Source organism: Podarcis erhardii (assembly GCF_964252035.2).
Source record: "Podarcis erhardii genome assembly, chromosome: 4".
Taxonomy (NCBI): Eukaryota; Metazoa; Chordata; class Lepidosauria; order Squamata; family Lacertidae; genus Podarcis; species Podarcis erhardii.
In genome coordinates, this window is record NC_138508.1 from 38,405,500 (window position 1) to 38,426,110 (window position 20,611).

Here is a 20,611-nt window from a genome sequence, read left to right on the forward strand (position 1 = left end):
AAATGCCACCTTTGTTATAGCTGCAATCTGCGCCTCCATGGAAAGGGAGGTGTCGAAGATTACACCCAAAGTCTTAACGGACGGTGCTGGCACTAATTGCGCCCCCGCAAGAGATGGGAGTTGCCCCCCCCAATCCCATATCGTCCCGTCCCAGCCACAGGACCTCTGTGCACGCAGAGAGAGAGAGAGAGAGAGAGAGAGAGAGAGAGAGAGAGTGTTGCACCACACCTAGCCAATCACTTTCTGTATTAATAAAATAATAACAAACCTCATTAACAGTAAGAGTTAGCAAGTTTTTAAATTATGATTTTATTAATACAGAGATTTTCAGCTCAGGATTTAAAGGCTAGAGCAACAGCTGACAGTCTGCTGGGCAGGTAGTTCTGTGCAGCCTGTGGCTTTTTGTTGGAATCTGGTCGATTTTAGCTTCCTTTTATATCTTGGTTTTTTTTTAGCTTGTTTTTCTTTTTTTATAATGAAAACTTTTAAGCTGCAATGCTGGTAAAATGTCAACACTTAACACACAAGAAACAGAGAACGAGGAGTAATGAAACCTTGAGCCTAATCCAACTTAATGGTTTTGTGGAGCCGGGGGGGGGGGAACCAATGCCATTTATTTCTTCCAGAGATACTAATATTAAAAAATGAAAAGAAGCTGGGGCAATAAACACTTCAACATACTTGTCACACATTACTTTGCTTGACCAGAAGGCAACACTAGGCAATTGTCTATCCCAGCATTTAATAGAGGGTTAACATTTTTGTTGAAGCAACGTTGAAAAGAAAATCCTTTATCAGAGCAGAAGCTAATGCAACCACTTCTGTTGTTGTAGGAACAGCAGAGAGCCTTGATGTAACAAAGGTCTTTATATTAGATGCTATTTGAAAACAAGGAGTGTCCAATCCCAGTGCGTCAGTCAGCGACAGGTAGATTAGTCTTGATATTCACCCTTCACTTATTTGTTAACATCAGTTCAGTTCCTTGTCATACAGTGGTAAATAATTCCACTCCTCTCCAGCTGAAGAACTTACTCTTCAAATATTTGTGCTTGGCTCAGAGTCACCAAATCATGTTCATCGTTGCCTACAGAGAACAGCTTTTGAAATATTGATAAATGGCTGCTGAATTATTAAACCTCCTCAAATTATAGCATATTTGAGTCAATTTAATAAAGAGAAGTTTAATACGGTAAGTATTTTCTGCAGCACTGTTAGTATTGATGCAAGTGGGGCTAGGAAATCAACATCTCTTGTGATTTTTATAAAAGAAGATGGATCAGTGGAGCATTCACCAGGAGAGCTTGTTCTTCATAGATGGTACTAATCACTTTGTAAAATGCAGAGCTTCCCTCCACAGACAAACACATGATGCATTAAGGAAAGCAGCTTGGCTCCCTTCGTCTAATGCTGCTCATTAGGCTGTGGGTGGCACGGTTCAAGGCTATCAATTTTGAATGGAGAGAATAGTTACAGGTTTTAAAAATCATACCATTAGTGCCTTGCACCCGAAAGAGCTTTGAGCCCGTGTTTCTCTCACAGCAGCTTTTTATGGCATGTACTGGACAAGCCCCTTTTGAAACTGAAGCGACTTTCAAAGGCAATGTATAATATGAGAGATCTGTTCAAAGAGAGGGTGGGGCAAAGGAGGGCAGGAGCGCAGGGATCAAAATCCGCCCCCCTGGATACACGCACGCAACTCATTGGATTCTGGTCACTGTGTTTATTATACAGGCCTAATTTGATTTTAGGGAATGTTGATCTTTTGATACACACTGATAAATCACTATTTCTGTTCCACCAGAAAGCATAGGAATTTAAAAATGTATTTGTTTGTGGGTATTTTTGCATTTATTATAGATTCTCCCCCTCTATTAAAACCTATGCATTTTATATGGGGGTGGGGTGGGAAAGAAAGGAATAAGGGATGCCAGTTTGACAAAAAATATTAGGCAGTATAAGAGGAAAGGCAACTGAATGAAGGAAATAATTTAGAAGACTTTAGGTATAAATTTTGGGTTAAATAATGAATTCAGTAGTACCTCGGGTTAAGAACTTAATTCATTCTGGAGGTTTGTTCTTAACCTGAAACTGTTCTTAACCTGAAGCACCACTTTAGCTAATGAGGCCTCCCGCTGCAGCCGCATGATTTCTGTTCTCATCCTGAAGCAAAGTTCTTAACCCGAGGTACTATTTCTGGGTTAGCGGAGTCTGTAACCTGAAGCATCTGTAACCCGAGGTACCACTGTATTAAGTAACGGCTGCCCATCTTCACACCTTATGTTGAGTTTTGGCCATTTCTTGGTCTCTCAAGATCAGTGTTCGAAACTCCCATTGTTCTAGACACGTTTTGCGACAGGGAGTTTCATTAACGTGAACAGTGTCTGAACTCTGGGCACAATCCTGTGCCTAAGATTTCAGAATAAAAAGTGCAGAGGGGAAGGAAAGGAGGACCTTTTTCTGCCTCCCCACTTCCAGCCTCTTAAGAATATTAGGGGGGCAGGCAGGGGAAGCATGGCTTTGTTTTTTGAAGTCTTCACTAGACCATGCGAAAAATGAATATAAGACTTTAGCTGCAGTTCATTCATTTTCAGCTTTGTATTCTTGTTATAAAAAAGTGTGCCTAGACAATCCATTATTGTGCCCATAACCTAGGCTTAAGGTGCCATTTAGCTCCTAGCTTTCATATATCGGTTTCTAACACTGCTTGAGATACCCTGCCCCACTCCAGCCGAGGAGACAACTTGCAGCATTGAGTAGATCATAGAATCATAGAATCATAGAGTTGGAAGAGACCACAAGGGCCATCGAGTCCAACCCCCTGCCAAGCAGGAAACACCATCAGAGCACTCCTGACATATGGTTGTCAAGCCTCTGCTTAAAGACCTCCAAAGAAGGAGACTCCACCACACTCCTTGGCAGCAAATTCCACTGTCGAACAGCTCTTACTGTCAGGAAGTTCTTCCTAATGTTTAGGTGGAATCTTTTTTCTTGTAGTTTGGAACCATTGCTCCGTGTCCGCTTCTCTGGAGCAGCAGAAAACAACCTTTCTCCCTCCTCTATGTGACATCCTTTTATATATTTGAACATGGCTATCATATCACCCCTTAACCTCCTCTTCTCCAGGCTAAACATGCCCAGCTCCCTTAGCCGTTCCTCATAAGGCATCGTTTCCAGGCCTTTGACCATTTTGGTTGCCCTCCTCTGGACACGTTCCAGTTTGTCAGTGTCCTTCTTGAACTGTGGTGCCCAGAACTGGACACAGTACTCCAGGTGAGGTCTGACCAGAGCAGAATACAGTGGCACTATTACTTCCCTTGATCTAGATGCTATACTCCTATTGATGCAGCCCAGAATTGCATTGACTTTTTTAGCTGCTGGCTATTAGGCTGTGGGCATAATGTGGAAACGTTCTGTGAGGAAGGCAACCCGTTGGGTTCTTTCTTAAAACACAACTTGTTTCCTGCAGGTTGCCTTCCTTCCGCTCCAGCTGCCCCCTTCCCACTTTCCTTTCTCACTCCAGCCCCAAGACCTTGCCTGCCTCCCCCAGGCTATATGCTGCCACCACTACAACCTTAAGCCTCCGGTTTGCCTACACTGAATCATAAATTCTAAGCACACCACAAAAGTTTCTATTTCAGACAGTGAACATATTACAGGTAGGAAACATGCCTTCCTGAAAGTGCCTTTCATAAAGCAATAGAAATATATATATAGTAAGACACTGAGATATTGTTCATCTTTATAGGCAGCTCACTGCTGCTGTGCTGATCATCCTTTCACATGTCATTAGAAGCCATTCATGGATATAGTACTGTGCTCTCAATGCTAGTATTCCTATTCCTATTAATATTAAATTAATAACACTCAACTTTGAGTTTTCATTCCCTCCCTTTATACTAATTGCTCTCTGTTTAAAATTAATATAAATATGTTTCATTACGCGTTTGTAGCAAGCCATCTGGGGACCTAATTTAGGCCTGTAATTCAAGGTGTTACTATGGCAATGGTATAATAAATTGGGAAGCCACTGCCAAATATTTGGATTGTTAGTTCAAACTGAATGTGAGTACTAGACCCCTGGCTCACCCCTTGGCTGCTCATCCCAAAACTTCTACTCCAGAGCTTAATTGCCTTTTCACTCCTGCAGTGCACAGCTCATCTTGTAAGGTCTGTGTGAGTTTCTCTCTCAACTCGGAGCCTCCTTCACTCTTCTCTCAAATCTAGAGCCTCTTGGGCCTTTAGCCACCTTTTTGCATGTGACATTTTGCCATTCTTGTTCCCTCTCAAACCTCAGGTTTCCTCTGGTGTGTGCTGCAACTCTTTCTGTCCCTAGGCCCTGTCTTTTTTTTTTTCTTTCTTCCCTCAGTCAATGGACTTTTATCACTTCCCTCACAGAGGCTGCTGTTTCATCAACATTCTCTGCACCTTAAAAGATCAGAATCTGGCTCCCAGTTCTTCTGGCTGCTTTTACTCCTCCTTTATGAAGGCTCCTAGGAGGAGGATGGGGCATGATGGAAACAGCCACCCACCCCAAACAACAGAGTCTCTCTGTCCCTCCCCCTTGGAGTTCTTACTGCAGCTTACACAAATCTTTCCCTTTGAGAAACAGGGGAGACAAGGCAAGCTCTGAACAAACAAGACATTTCACTATACACAATCGGTAGGAGATAAAATGGACAAAAGCAGCAATACATCTTTCTGGTGGAAGGCTGTGCATATTACACATTCAGTACTCGGCGAAGAGGGTTGGATGTGGACTTCCCATGAGCTGAACTTCGCTTTAGGGATGCCCTCACTTAAGAGGAAAGGGGGTAGTCAGCCAGTGAAGCTTTGGCTCACTCGCTCCATCTATCTAGATAAATTGCTCACATCAGCTAAAATCAGGGTACACTCTGCAGCCATCATCACAGCTTTTTCATGAACCAACTTCCCACCAGCACTATTACCAGAGAGAAGCTTTAGAAGACAAGGAAGATGTTGGCATCATCCCATTAGAAAATGGGGTACACTTTTTAGGCCAGATCTGGTAGTTTATGTATCTACTGTTCTGGTTAACAGCTTCTCCTCCTGACGTTTTGCTGAACAGCAAAGAATGGCAAAACATCATTAGACATTCAAGCTTTGACTTGAACCTCAGGTCACTCCATTATCCACAGGATGACACTGTGCATTGGCATATGAATTTACAGGTCTCTAAAGCATTGATTTACTGTTACTGATGTAGTGTGCGACACTGACATATGCCAAACTTCTCCTGCAAATGCAGCTAACAACTTTCTGCATTCACATAAACATGAAAAAGCTATTCAGCATTCTCAATGGGGGGGGGGGGAGTTCTGCTGTCTTACAGATGCAGTTTCTATGGAAGATTCAGTGCTTTCAAAATTCAAACTTGGTTTATTTTAGTAACAATACTGATGAAAATGTGTTCTGCTTTTCCACAGTTTTGATATATCACTGCATGTAATAAAATTGTGCTTAATTGAGTACCAAGGGATGTGACCTCAATGATCCCTTACAGCAACGTTGGGTGGGCCATGTGAGAATGGTGGTTACACACAAAGGCAATACCAGTTTAATATATTACAGTTTAGAAACTGACACCTCCAGAAAGAAGGCTTTCATGCTTTTAGCATAATCTTCAAGTATAAGATTTTTTTTTTCCTTTGGGGAAATGAAGAAGAGTAGGAAAATTCCAAATGGATTTGAACATTACCTGCTGAGGCACACACAAGTTCTGATGAGGCAAGCATTTAAACTATGAACACACTCTAATTTCTTTCATTAAGAATAAATGAAGTGTACATCTTGCAAAACATGGTTCCCAAGTCATCTCTATCGAAATGGGCTTTTTTAAAAAACAAAATCACTTTCCTTGTTTACTCAAAAGTCTATTTGATCATTTATGTAATACCTCTAAAAATGAAACACTATAATTTGCCCCCGTTTTTCTAACTACAGCTAGTATCTGATTTGACCAATGCTGGGCAGGTTTGATTTTTTAAATTGTTGCCAGTATTGTTGTTCCTTTTAAATATATGTGCTTGGATCAGGCTTCTTCAAACTCAGCCCTCCAGATGTTTTTGGCCTACAACTCCCATGATCCCTAGCTAGCAGGACCAGTGGTCAGGGATGATGGGATTGTAGTCTCAAAACATCTGGAGGGCCGAGGTTGAGGAAGCCTGGCTTGGATCCTATGCTGCCCCTCTATTTACAGAAGGGGAAGTTATTTCCATCAAGTGTCTTGCCCATCACCATTCACAAGGGGCACTTGAAACCCAGCAACAGATTTTGGGGGATTCGGGACTGCAAAGGAAAAGGTTAAATGGAGGCAAGAAATGCCTGTTCTCTTCACAGAAGGATATTTAGTTGTACCTTCCTATACCTGGTATAGTGTGTATGTCGTGCCATTGTAAAAAACGTGCTAAGAGCCTTTCAAGGCTGAAGATCACAGAGGTTGTATTCATGTGGCAGCTTATTTGGTTTTCCTGAAGTTTCCCTGTTCATTTCTGCATTGAGTTTTCACACAACATAAAAGCCACTTGAGCAAATATATAGTGCAAGTTTAGTGCTCATTTCCATGTTATTTGCAAGAGGATTTTTTTTTTTCTGGAAACAAGTAACATGGAAATGAGTACTAAACTTGTGCCATATTTGGCTATATTCCCAGCAGCGGCTTTTGCATTGCACAGAAGTCAAATACAATACAGAAATTAACAGATAAGGAAACGTTGGGAAAACAAAATTAATTGCATGCCAAGGCCCAGAGACCCAGTTGCTCCCTGTGTAATGAAATAAGCAGACCAGACAGCAGCATATAGTGTTAGGGGGGTTCAAATACGGTACAACTTTGTTGGTTACAGATGTGGTTTGGCGTAGGCGTTGGGTAAAGCCATTTATTTAACTCCAGCCTGTCTGTTGGGAGTCTGCCTAAGGGTCAACCACATCATGGGCGAGGAGCTATTGTGGCAAGGCCCCCTAAAGAAAGCATACAGTTATATCATTGTGCCTTATATATATTGTTGTGCCTCACTTTACCTTATAGTGCCAAAAGTGCCTAATTCTAAAAAGCCAAGTGCTGTGCCTTTCTCTTAGCCTTATTGCTATGTTAGCATCAAACTTATATGCATTTAGCTGTGTTTGCAGTTTGTAAGGAAGACACCCATCATAGCCATGGGATGGTCATCATAACCCAATGTTCAGTGAAACAGGATGTCCAAGTTGGGTGCTTTCCACATAGGACACAGGATGTCTGATAACAGGAGGGGTTTGGGGGGTTTTGTCTGCCCATTGGGGATTTTTGCTTTGCTTGCTGATAACAGTATATGAGTAATTACTAAAATAATGAGCAATTATATGGAAAGCAGAAGTAATCTTTATACGGACATAGGAGGATAACGGAAGGGTGGTGTTCAAGCTTATTGGTTTAATTTTTGCTGCAGTTTATGAATATGTAATGCCAAATGCTATCTGGAAAAAGGTATATAAGCCCAGAGCACACATGATCAGGGTCCAGTCCTTGGGAGAGAACTCCACTGGACCTATTGCTGTCAGCAATAAATTTTACTTTCTGTTTCTAGAATTGCTGTGTCTGTAGTCTTTGAGCACACTTTGAACAGGTATCCAGGTAACCTTCGCAACACTATGACCTACATCAAATAGGGGTACCTCCTGAGGGGGCCCTGCTGGAGTTCTGTGGCCCTAGCTCCCATCTGGGTGTCAAACAGAAGGAACTCCTCACAGATCCCTTTAATGGGATACCCTTAACCAAGGAGGGCAAGCAGAGGCTACAACCTCCCCTCCAGCCAAGACTAAGGCGTACCCAATGCCTAACCTCACAAAGTAGTGATGACTTCTAAGAGGTGGGCAAAAGCTAAGTGGCTGGTGCCAATTTGTCAAGTGGAAAAACTCATGCCCAGCCTTGAACATGGCAGCCAACAATGGCCATAGCAAGGTCTAGCATGAAAGCAGCAGCATTCAGAAAAAAGTCAGGCTAGTCAGTCACTTCCCTGACTCTCAAGATGTATTAAAAATGTGCTGTCAAATTTATGCTTTTTGAGAATTGTATTGTTTTATTTGGTACTGTATCGGGATGTTTTTAACTCTTGATGTTTTATGTTTTCAGATATGCTGTAAGCCACCCAGAGTGGCTGGAGAAATAATAATAATTTATAGTTTCATTATTAATTTTTTTGGGGGGGTGTAAACTACTTGGAAACTGTTCTGTTATTAAATGACATATAAATATATGAAATAAATTATTTATTGGATTAACCAAGTCCAATGTATGCTTATGGTAATATCGGAAAGCTAATGCTGCATGCCTGACAGGAAATTAAAGGCAGAAAATGTAAGCATGTGAAGTGGGAATTCAGAAAATTGCAATATAAGACAGTCAAGTTTAAAACAAGAATGGAGGGAGTGGGAGAAAGAGAAACATCAGCAGAAGGTTAGAAACAGTTTGGGCTGAATTTTTATGAACAAAACACATCAAGATGTGCTTTATTATTTTGTTGCTCTTGGCAGCAAAGGATTTTTGTGTGTGTTTTTTTCAAATCTAGAATTCTAAGGAAGCTTTTGTACTACAAATGCCAAGAGGGTGGAGAAGTTCAGGAAACGTTCACCTGCGTTTTCTGTGTTGCTCCAGTTACAAGGTCACCTACACTTCACATACCTTATATTTTCCCTTGTAAAACATATAAACTGTTCAATCTCAAACAATATATTCTGAAGCATGAGGTGAATCAGACTCTAAGTTTTATTTAAAACTGGAATGCTAATGGATCTGCAGGCATTCTATCTTTGAAATCTCATATGCCTTCCCTCTTCCATTTTCCTACCAATAAATTATGCCCCACCCAAACAGACCTCCTTGTCACTATATGAACGCCTCAAACCTTGCCTACAAAAACACCAAGATGTCCCAGGAATAATAAAATATTTGCTTTCTATAGAAGCGCTTCTGAATAATTTTTAACCTGAGAAGGGATGTGCCATAAAAGTAACTGCTAAAAGGTATGAATCTGACAAGCATCTGATCTGAAAATAATTTTTCCTTCTTAGGTACTGCTGACGTTTCTCAGGTCAAGTAATTAAAAAGTTAGCCAACTCCTCCCCCCCATAATGCTATAACATGCCTTGAATGATTAATGTACATTACCAACTTTAATGTCTTAAAATGCACCTCACCATGATTTCTCAATAGCATAGAAGAGAGCATTTTACATTTTGCAAAGTTATTTCCATTATATTTACACTAGCTCCCAGAAATTTAATTATTAAAGCTTTTGTTCTTTGCATGGTTTTAAAGAAATTTCAACATTTAGTGCTAATATGCTAATTTAGAACATAGCATTGAACTCACCGGCTGAAAACTGTGTCACTGACATTTCTGTTTTAATGTTAATATATTTTCAATGGAAAAAAGGGGCATGGTTAAGCATACTGTGAAAAACTGAATTAGTAACAATTTGCAACAAACTTTTCAGGGTTAATTTGAAAGAAAAGTAGCCTAGCAGACCTAAAAATAATTGATAGTAACTTCGAGAACGCAAGGAGAAAGACCCTCAAAAAATTAAAACACTTTTATTTTAATTATATAGTTGATTTACAAAGCTATGTTCAATAAATAAAAACACACTGTTATGTTTAAAAGACTGAAGATTTTTCCAAATGGTCAAACAACAAAGATTTGGCTTTATATTTATACAAAAAGAAAAAGAAAACCCCAATCACAAGTATTAAAACAAGCATAACCACTTTGGTTTCTTAAACATCGGGGGAAATAAAGGACTAGTTTAGGAAAACTTTCTCTTCTGAATGACGGCCATATGAAATTTAAAGCACAGGACCCTCTTGTACATGTTATGACATTCTCAAACGGGCATAATCAGAATCAAAGTCTTTCTGTAAGACGAAGGAATATTTATTTATAGGAAAGAATTTGGCTTTACCCGTTTGTGGGCTACATAAGTTGTCTTTAGTGCTTTTTTCAAACAAAATCATACAGTCTTGCAAGGCAAACAGCAGGACTAGACTTCAAATTCAAATATAGCATGGAATGCATTTGCAGAATTCTCATTTTCTGCATGCTCCAGAAATGAGATGCATCAGCAATGAATCAACTTACTACGATGCTACGGAACACGTGGACCGATCACCAGCTAATGGGATATATTGAATTTTGTTTTGCATTCAGGATGGCGGACCTCAAACACATGCACAATAGTATCTTAATTTTTAAAAAGAGAGATCCAAGATCCCAAACCTTAAGAATTAAAGCCAATGTACAAGCTTACCACCTAATCCTGCCATCTTTACATGAATATTTACGATCTTCAAATACCTACCTCAGTTAGGGGCAGACATGAGAATGTAGCCCTTTTACCCAGTTTGGTAGTTATCAGAGGATCAAACAATAGTAGCCAGAAATCTAAGAATAAATTTTGGAAACCAATGCAGGAATGAGAGCACTGAACAACGCTACCAGAGTAATATTAAAAAAAGAAGCAAAGCAAATATTCAAAATCAGAGGCAATCTATGATATCCCTGCTCCCAGGGAGCACAGCCATTTAAAAATGAGAACCAAACTGCATCAGATCTCTCTAATAAGCCCCTTTATTCAGGCAAATGTTTTGTTCATTAATTGCTCTACTGAATTGGGCAATGAGTGGGGGTGTGGGGAACTTGCAATTATTGTAACTTCCAACTTTATTGTAGATGTGAAACGCAGTTTATTTGAGGTGAGAGGGCTATCAGGAGACTGAGCAAAAGTCCCACTGAACATTTTAATAAAGAGCATTTCACGAAATTGACCTGAACTTACAAAAGGGAGACTCCACAATTTAGGGGCTCAGAACGCTATGTTTCAATACAATTAATCTTGCAGTATATTTAAAGTGGATAGATTCTTATTGGGAAGGTGCAGAAGAGCACACAATGCTTTTTTAATGCAATTTCTTGAATGGAGTCTACACAGAATATTTTAGTGGGATGGAAACAGGAATACAGTTCCTTAAATCCTCTTGAATGAAGCGGGGATTATTGGTTTGTTTCTGTCCTTTTTTATTATGCATTTTGTGTGTTTTTATATTGTAATTATATATTGTGAACTGCCCTGAGATCTATGGATATAGGCAGTATACAAAATTTAATAAAAATAAATAATAAATCCTGTATATGTAAATAACTGAAAGACGAGATCACAGAAATCATAGTTTTAAAAAAAAATTGCAGCTTAATTTGGAATGCTGGCAATCTATAGACCAAAAAAGAACAACTCCTGTTTCTGCGCATAAGTTTCTGGCAACTGCAGGAGATGGAAAAGAAATAGGATTTAATTAGCATAAGTGTTATGGGATGATTCTCAGCCTCATGAACATTAAAGGACTACTACATTCAGCAGTGTAGAAATTGGGATTTGTGCCACGAAAGCTGAACTCGGTCCTTAATTTTAAAGAGCATTTTAATTAAAGAATAGGAAAAAAGAGAAAGTTACTTTAACTACAATACTGATCACCAAAGCACACAAAGAATTACAGTATATACAGCAGGAATACTAACAGGAAGTGCGTGGATGGGACTTTTGTGATCATCTGAGAGAGTTGGAAACCAGGCTCTTATTCAGAAAAGACTAATGACGATCGTTTTTCAAAAATATTATAATACAAACAATATCTGTTCATCTTGTAATGTATCCACTCACATTCATACCACATAGGGTATGAACAGTGCTTAATATAAATAGTTTTCTCATTTGAATATTGTTTCTGTATTTGTCATAGAAAACGTCAAAAAGGTAAGATTGGAATTAGGCAGTTTTTGCACATTGTGCCAAACTGGCTTAGCGTGAACATCTCGGCCACTTTACCCTCCTCTGGTCATTCTGCTGCTGGACCACACTGAGCTAAGCCATGTTTTGACTCCCCATGCCATCTAACCCAGGCTCGTGGTTTAACTCATCAAAACTAACGATGAGCTGCAAGTAAAGTATGTTCTTGGTTTGCAGTTTGCTCTGCAGAACTAGCCTTCAAGCCTGAGATGAGACAACATGCTAAGCCACACCATGTATTAGCATGGTGCGCAATGCAGCAGCAAAACAACTAGGGAAGAGCAAGGCAGCTATCGTCTCCTCCCTGGGAGCCTGCATACCCAGGTCATTGCACTTGGCCACTGTTTTGTGTAATGTGAACCAGGTTAGTGTGTAAAAGCAAGATGGAAAAAAATAGCATTGTTTATCATGCAGTACAAAGATTTGTGTAAGTGGTCCCATTGATTTATCTTCTGTGACCCTGCAATAACTTTCAGTCATACCAATGCTAGCTTAAGCTTAACCTCTTCTAAGTATAGAGCCGGTACTGGCCATGTTGCAGGCTACCAGGAAAAAAAACATTTGTTTCGTAATATAAATCAGACTTCACCAACCCATTACCCCTTCAGATGTTTTGGAATGTGACTCCTATCAGCGACATCCAGCATGGTTGTGTGGCTGGTGCTGACGGGGAGTTGTAGTTCAACACACTTGAGGGACAACTAGGTTGGGAAAGGTCAAGCAAATACATTAGCACTGAACAGTTATATGTACAAAAAGTTTTTTAAAAAGTAAAAAAAGAAAGAGTGAGAACTGCGGACTCATGAGCAACTCTTCTGCTTCCCTTCCTTCAACACTGCTCCCCAGTTTTGAGGCTAGGAGTGCTACTTCATGTAAGAAGTAGCTGCTGTATAGCATCACAGAAATTGGCCCAGGACAGAAAGGCGCTAATGTGCCAAACACTGTTATGTTGGAAAGTAGTCCTTTCATGAAGTCTGGTCTTTATGAAAAGTGGCAGTTCAACAGTGCAGCACTAAAGAGACACAAAACAGTGGGTAAAAAGAGAGAGAGAGAGAGAGAGAGAGAGTCCTTTGTATTCTTTCCCTCATCTAACCAAAAAGGAGAGAAATAAAAATAAACTCACGTGCATACACTCATTTCTCTTTTAAACATTACCACAACTCCTGTGACTATAAAGTTACCTCATAAGTCATTACAGCACTTTTCCACACATGCAAAACAACTAATTTCCTGATTTTCTTTTTCTTTGAGTAGTGCATCATCAAGGCCACGGTGTATCAACAAAAGTCTTTCTCCACTTGTTTCCATGTCCATTGCCAGATTGCTTTACTTTGCTGGGAAGGGAAAAATAAATCACAAAATTATTATCTGAAATTTGGGACACTTTAAAAACAAACAGTTAAATCAGATAAATCAATTCAGAACTTGCCTTCAGAACTTAAGGTAGGTTGCTTGAGATAGGAATAATAGTCATTCACTATATACATTATGAAAGATCAGCATCAATTGTTTTTTGCAGCTATTTTCAGTTCCACAAACCTATTCGAGGATCTATTTGAAGTGTAAGACTGAATGCAGAAGGTCCCAAGTTCCACCCTTAGCATCTCCAGTTAAATTGTCATGTGATGCAAAAGATCTTTACAGCACACCCTGGAGAGCCAAACAAATCATGGCTTAGAATGATGTGTTTGGTCCATCTGGCTTTGACTGCCAGTGGCTCTCCAGAGTGTCCTGTAAAGATCTAGTGTTTTCTAGCTATTCCTTTGTAGCTTGGCAAACATCTTGGGTGGGGTGGCTAAACAAACCAGAGTTAATTATGGCTTGGTGTACTCACAAGCCTTCCTTAACACAAACCAAGTTTCACAAGCCAACAATAAATCATGGCTTGAGAATGTTGTTTGCTGATACCAAACAAACAATAGTTAAGGAGGTGGGTTTGGATAGTCAAACTACGGTTTAATAAACCGTAGTTTAATTAACCATGGCTTACTGTTATGCACAAATGAGATGTCAGTACAAGGCAGGTTTGTATGTCCATGTGGAGAAACAGTGACATGACCAGGTTACATGAATGAATGATGTTCTGTTATAAAAAGGGTTTGATTTGTAGATAGTTCTGAATGAGACAAAAAGATTGGCAGTTTACTTCTAAAAGAGACCTTGAGCATAAAAGGTGTTCTTCAGTTAGTGTAACAAGAAAGAGTTATGCTAACACAATTAATAAAAGGGGTATCTATATGCCTTGCAAGACTTTCCATGATGTCAGTTGACATTGGAGAACAGCTTCTTAAGACAGGGTAGTGGAACCAAAAAGGTCAAACTGTGGCAGATCTTCAGTGGACATTCTATTTGGACTCGCTCATTCTTAGTTAAAAATCAACAAGACGTTGGGATGACAGAGCATAATTTTTGTGTAGTTGAACTGTCTTCTGACTGAAGGGAATATAAAGACAGACCAAGTACTGACGAGAGAGTATGAAGAGGACTGTCAAGTCCAGACTGAGTATTTCAGCCTAGGCTACATCAAAGGGTTGCTGTGAAGAAAAAAACGGGGAGGGGGAAATCCTTGAGCTCCTTGCAAAAAAGGTAGGATATAAATTGAATAATAATGTCCTCTTATTTTACACTTCAAGTATCCCCATTGACTCTTTAACACAGTACAAGTGGGGTTTAATGAATTTTACTTACTTTCTCATTGAATCTAGTGTTAAGAAGATGCACAAACAGTTGGAACAAACAGATTAAACACTCATGATTATCTCATTGATGAATTGCTTGAATGACTAAGACCTAATTACTTGCAAGTTCAGTTGCGGTCCTAGATTAATTAATCTCGATTCCCATGAAATCAAGATTAATACAGAAGCCACTGAACTAAATAGCAAGCCAGAGATTAATGAAGTATGTAAAACATGAACACTTATTTCCCATCCTGCTCAATTCCCTGAGGATTAATAACAAAATTAGGAAAATCAGTATTTTTAGTAAGCTTTAGTCTAACAGACTGATCACATCCACCACCAATACTATTTTGCCTTTATTTATAAAGGAAGGAAAGTAATTTGAAAAACAGGAATAAAGTGGCAATTCAAAATGCTGCAGTGTGGAGGGGTGTTCATGGTCAGGGTTCCTGACCACCAGCTAAGCAATGTTGCAGGAAACTCTTCCCCCTGACCCTGTGTGTGCCTGGCAACTTTGCCTGTAGGCCATTCGTAGCCAAGTGGAATCTGCAGCAAACCTTGCACAGTAGAAGGCTCTCATTCAGTTTTCCAGGCAGTCCTACCTTCTTTCAAGATGTTCCAATCCAATTCCTCCACTCAATATACTTTAGCCATTTAGCATGTTTTGTACTCATTGGACTGTTTCTGTCTCATTCCCCTCTTCTCCCTTTTCAGGCTCTCTCTCTCTCTCTCTCTCTCTTTCTCTCTCTTGCAAACCTTGGGACTGCTGATAACCTCCCCTCTTGTGTGAGGGTGTCGTAATTTTGGCTCCACAAGCTCCACACTCAGATAATATGTTTGCCATTAGTATATGTTCTATTTGTGAACTGCATTCTTTGCTACAAGGCTGTGAGTCTCTCAAGGGAGGCAAACAGACATCTACAAGTTTTACCCTGGCTCAGTAACCAGCCTTTATCTGTGCCCGCTGCTGACTCCTTCCCTAGTCATCCACATTTGCCAAAGGGCTGGGGAAGATGTAGAAGGAGAGTTGCTTCATATTGTTATTGGCTTTGGAGAAGGAAGAAGCTCCTTTCTATTACTGTTCTCTGTTGCATTGCATTCTGGGGCTCAGCAGTTGACTGAAATTTTGGGAGGGTGATCTGTGGACTGCAAAGCCCCCTGCCTGATTTAATAAGGGCCAGGGCCATTTGATGCAGCAAATGGATTTATGGAGCCACAGCTGCAAAACTAAAATCTGTAAAGATGCTGGAAATAAGGAAGTTTGCCAATGGCTTTAAGGTGACTATAAACCACCACTATTTGGAGACACCCGCACACACCTTATTTCATAGCTAGAAAAACTGGACCTCAGGGACTATTTTTGATGAAATATTCAAAGATTGTGTCTTACTAGAAAAACTAATAACTAGAAATACTAATGCTTTGAAGTGTGCCTCCTGTTTCATGAAAAAGGGAAAAAAATCAACACAAAGGAAAAATCCCATAGCCCTACTAATAAATACAGGCAAAACTTACCATCATTCTAACATCACTCCTTTCGCATCTTTGCAAAACCAAGCAAAACGTTAGTAGTTAGAGAAGCAAGAAGTAAACAGCAGTTTAGTAGAAACAGTGTTAAAATATATTGTAATTTAAGACATGCAAGAATTCCATGTAAACAGCAGTTTAGTAGGAACAGTGTTAATATATATTATAATTTAAGGCATGCAAGAGTTCCATGTAATGGTAAAGAAATTAGAGGGTCTGATGCACAACCAGCCTTTCTCTTGATTCTACATCAGCAATCATTGGGATTTCCCCCAATACTAGCTGGATCAAATGAGGAAATCAGAGACCAAAAGGCAAAAAACAAACAAAAGAACCCCACGTTTTGCTAAGCACTATCCTAGAAACTTGTGAACCCCATGCAAAAGATAACTCATATCTACTTTTCAGAAGGAACAAATCTTTCATTAAGAAACTAATTCCTTTTGGCAAATTAATTTATAAGATCAAAGTGGTATTTATCGTAAAAAAAGAAAGAAAGCCATCTGAACTTTGAAAAGGTCCAGATAAACCAAGAATTACAGAGCCATAAACTATTTTCTAATACCCATAAGAGATCTATGAAAAACCAATAATTTAAGGTCAGGAATATTTTTTCATTATCTTGTATACATTTTTTAAACAGCCCCAAAAGCTATTTTTTGGACTGGAGCAAAAACCAAGTCCCTGAATATAGATCAAAATTTCAGTTGCTACCTACCATTAAGCGGTTCTTCGACAGCTTTCTGTAAAATATTTAAAATATATATGTGTATATATATAAATATAAATGTCTTCATGTCTAGCTTGGATCTCCCAAATTAAATGACTCTAATTGACATATACAATAAATAATGATTCTACAAAACAAATACAAGAAACAGCAGAACATTAATTAGGTTAATGGCAGGCTGTTAGCTCTAGGGCCAGTAATGACAACATGTAGTCAAGAGCAGAGAGAAAATGTGTCCCACAGGTTGGCTCACAGCCTCATCCCCCCTCCCCAAAACTGCAAGACTGCTAGTCCCTTAGCTCCCAGAGGAGCTGATTTGGACAAGAGAGAAAGAACACATGGAGTGTAGATCCCCGTGCAATGATGAGGGTACACTTAACCCTCCATTTGGAGCCTACTGGAGCAAAGAGGATGTTTTATGAGACCCCAGCCTTAAAAGTAGGCTTTTCTTTCCAAGGCTTCTGAACATTAAGCATTCCTTCTCCCAGAATTTATACAGCGGTGTGATATCTACTCATCCTTCCATTCTCAACTTCTTCTGATCATCTGTACCTATGAACTTACACATATGAAGATATGCTCTCATTACAACAGAGCAGACATGTGATAAGACCCAATCAGGAAATAGCTGTTGGCAAGTCAAGAATTTATTACTACAATATCAGATTGTGACTGCTAAGATGCAGAAATATTTCTGAATTAATAATTCTTCTGAGACCACTATAGTCACTGGTTGGAAGGCCTCAAAATCAGTGATGAGGGTCTTAATAACATAGTGTGGCCTAATTAATAACAAAAGGGGAAGAGATTTGAAGGATCTTAATCAATCAAATTCAACAATTAGGGGCAGGAGAATATGCCTCTGTTTAAGACAAAATTAGGCAAGTTAGAAGTCCCAAGAAAGCAAATTGGCCTAATCAGTTGCACCCAAAACATTTCAAGGCATTTTTTCCAAGAAGGCTACTAGCCAAACAGATTACTTTCATCTATGTATGTAAAATAATCTAATAACATGGTTCAGCAATTGAAGAACAGGGATAGGGCTGATACAAAGCCAAAGGACACTGCATATGAATTAAGGAAATGTTATGTAGCCCTCAGATTCTCCCTCTTGAAAGAAAATAAGTTCCTATTTAGAAAACATTAAACGGTCCTGTTTAACAAAAACAGATATTGAAAATCCTCAAAGGCCAGTTACAGTTATTGAGCTCTATACAGCTGTTGTTGAATTAAAATAATACTAAAACAAGAACAGATGGTTTTGCTACTAAATATCATAATATTTTCTTGAAATGCATTGTCATATCTTCTTCTGGAGGCATTAAATGCAGATATGCAAGAACAAACCTTTCCAAAAACATAGGCTTCTTTATCCTTAAGAAAGGATAAATATGCTTCTGGAGTCAAATCTTACCAACCCATCACCCTTTCAAAACAAGAGTTTAAAATCTGGGCAACACAATCATTGGGAAGTATACTGCAGAAGATCAGTTAAGTTTTATTGAAGAAAAATACGGAATCTTTTGAATATAATTCATGTGATTACTAAGTCTAAAAACCATAGAGGGTTATATTTTTTTATGTGGAAAAAGCTTTTGACTATTTAGAATAGAGCTATTTGTACCCAATTCTGGAAAATGCTGATCTGGAAGGGAAATTTTCTACAGGAATATTGAAGGTATATACTAACTCATATACTTCTGTCTCAGTTAGTGGTGTACGTTCAGTTTACCCTATCTATTTTTAAATTCATTTTCCCCTAACTATTGAGCCTTGAGCCAAAGTGTCAGGATCTAAGCAGGCAGTAAGTAGCATTAAGATGGGACAGTAGGATTTTAAAATGAATTCATAAGCAAATGCTGTGGCATTATTTATATATTATTCAAATAACTCTTTTGAGAAGCTACTGAACCGAGAAGCTAAGGAATTTAATGTGATTTCTGTTACAAAATTAATTTTACAAATGGGATGCGTTGTTTTAACTTAGATAAGACAACAAACAAAAATTAGCAAAATATCTGATTTAATGGAGAGACTTCCCTATTAAGTATTTATGCAAAGTCTGGAAAAGCTAACTAAAGTTAATCATGAAAAACTCATGCATGATGTTTAAACGTATTTTGCATGAGGAAAAGGTCTGCCCCAGAAATTACAGTAGTCTCAAAGACAGTTTTTGAATATACCACTGCCAGTATCTTCTGAAATAACCATTAACTGGCAAAAAAATTACTAATAAATGTTGCCTGGTATGAAGAAGAAAAAAAGAACCCCAGGGTTTCAGGAAAACTTCATCAGACTTGGAAAATACATTTGAAGTGTACTAAATTTGGCAAGGAGTTGATAAAAGACCAATCAGAGTAGTCAAAGTATATTATCTGCAGTGGATACAAGGAAAAATTAAGGCCAGGATTGTAACTGCTCGCTGCATACATGTTTCTCTCTCTGCTGGCTATATTAAAGGTTTCATTTCCCAACGCTTTTTAATCGTTTATGGGGTTTGTTATTACTGTTTTTTTACTGAGAGTTATGCACCTCAAATGATTTTAACCAAAGGGTTGTGTATACAGGCATCCCACCACTTATGTGGGGTGTTATGTTCGGGGCCTGCGTGCACATAACTGAAATCGCAAAAAATGAGGAGCACCCAACTTTAATAGGGAGGGCACGTGGGGTGGGGAGGGAGAGACTCATGCGCACTGCTGGAACTGCTGCCTGGAAGTTGCTTGGGGCCACTGCCCAGTGTGCCTTCTCTTGCTTCGGGCTGCTGCTCCCAGCCTTCCCTCCAATCCCTCCCATCGCAGTGAGCGAGAGGCTGAGAGTGACTTCCAGGCAGTAGTACCAAGCGAGGGAAGATGACTTGCAGGCAGCAGCTCCAAGAGAGGGAAGGCATGCCATCATTTCAATTATTTTATCTCTATTTCACAGCAACCCGTGTAAAAGCGGTCTCGCATGAGTAAGGACACGCACTGGGGGGGGGGGAGAATTTCTGTACATTTTTTAAAAAAAAAGAAATCAATAAACAAACCATGGTTAACATGATTGCTTTGCAGCCAGTCTGAAAACTCCCATTGTAAAAGAAGTGTGGTTAGGGCCTAATGGGACAGGGAACGAGGATGTGTGGAAGCTTAAGGTACATTCTTGATCTCCTACCCATTGGCGTAAATGTTAGGTCTGCACTAGGGCATAGGGCAGGTGTCTTATTTGCAATGTGACATATCCAGAACAGTGTGAAGTGCAACCCAGGCAGCTTACATGATAGATCAAAGGCCGTCTTGCACAGACGGATTTTACAATTTGCAGGGAAAAGGACCGGATCTCCTCCTTTTAACAGTAGCTGTATGGCTATCAATTTCTCCTACTGCCAGAGGGGGAAAAAATGAAACTTCAAGCAAGGGCTCAGGTCTGACAGATGAAGAAATATTAGAAGCACCTGCCATTTCACTTTACCTTTCAAGTGTGCTTTCAGGAGATATATATATATATATCTCCTGGTTCCATTGGTATACACCAGAGTAAAAAAAAAATGCAGGGCTAGATGTCAAACATAGCAAAAGCGGTGGTAAATCCATTTATATATTGTACCACTTCAAGCAGCTAACAAAACTGAATGCTTTTCCATGTTCCTCCTCCCCACCTGCTACCTCTAACCATCAGCCAAAAGAACTCACATGTCAGGGAAAAGATTAGTTTAGAATGATTCTCATTAATTTTTATTTGTGCAGGGCTCTTGTTGTTGTTGTTGACAGAAGAGCATTCAATCATATTAGCCCCATCTGCAGTCTAAAATGGCACAGTGAATAAACAGCATTACCAACCGATCAGCTGCTCATGAGAAACAGTCT

General features: G+C 39.4%; 1 protein-coding gene across 7 annotated transcripts in view; it reads right to left on the reverse strand.

Moving 5' to 3' along the window:
• Window positions 1–9,569: 9,569 nt before the first annotated feature.
• CD47 (CD47 molecule) overlaps window positions 9,570–20,611 on the reverse strand; it is a 45,254-nt gene continuing 34,212 nt past the window's right edge. For 2 of the 7 annotated variants that reach the window (XM_081859803.1, XM_081859798.1), the window contains one exon: window positions 9,570–13,165. In XM_081859803.1, coding sequence (XP_081715929.1) covers window positions 13,158–13,165 — 8 coding nt within the window. In that variant the 3' untranslated portion in view covers window positions 9,570–13,157. Of the gene's footprint in view, window positions 13,166–16,023; window positions 16,056–16,753; window positions 16,897–20,611 lie in introns of those variants that run through there. The other 5 variants (XM_081859800.1, XM_081859799.1, XM_081859802.1 and 2 more) reach the window with 5 other exon arrangements.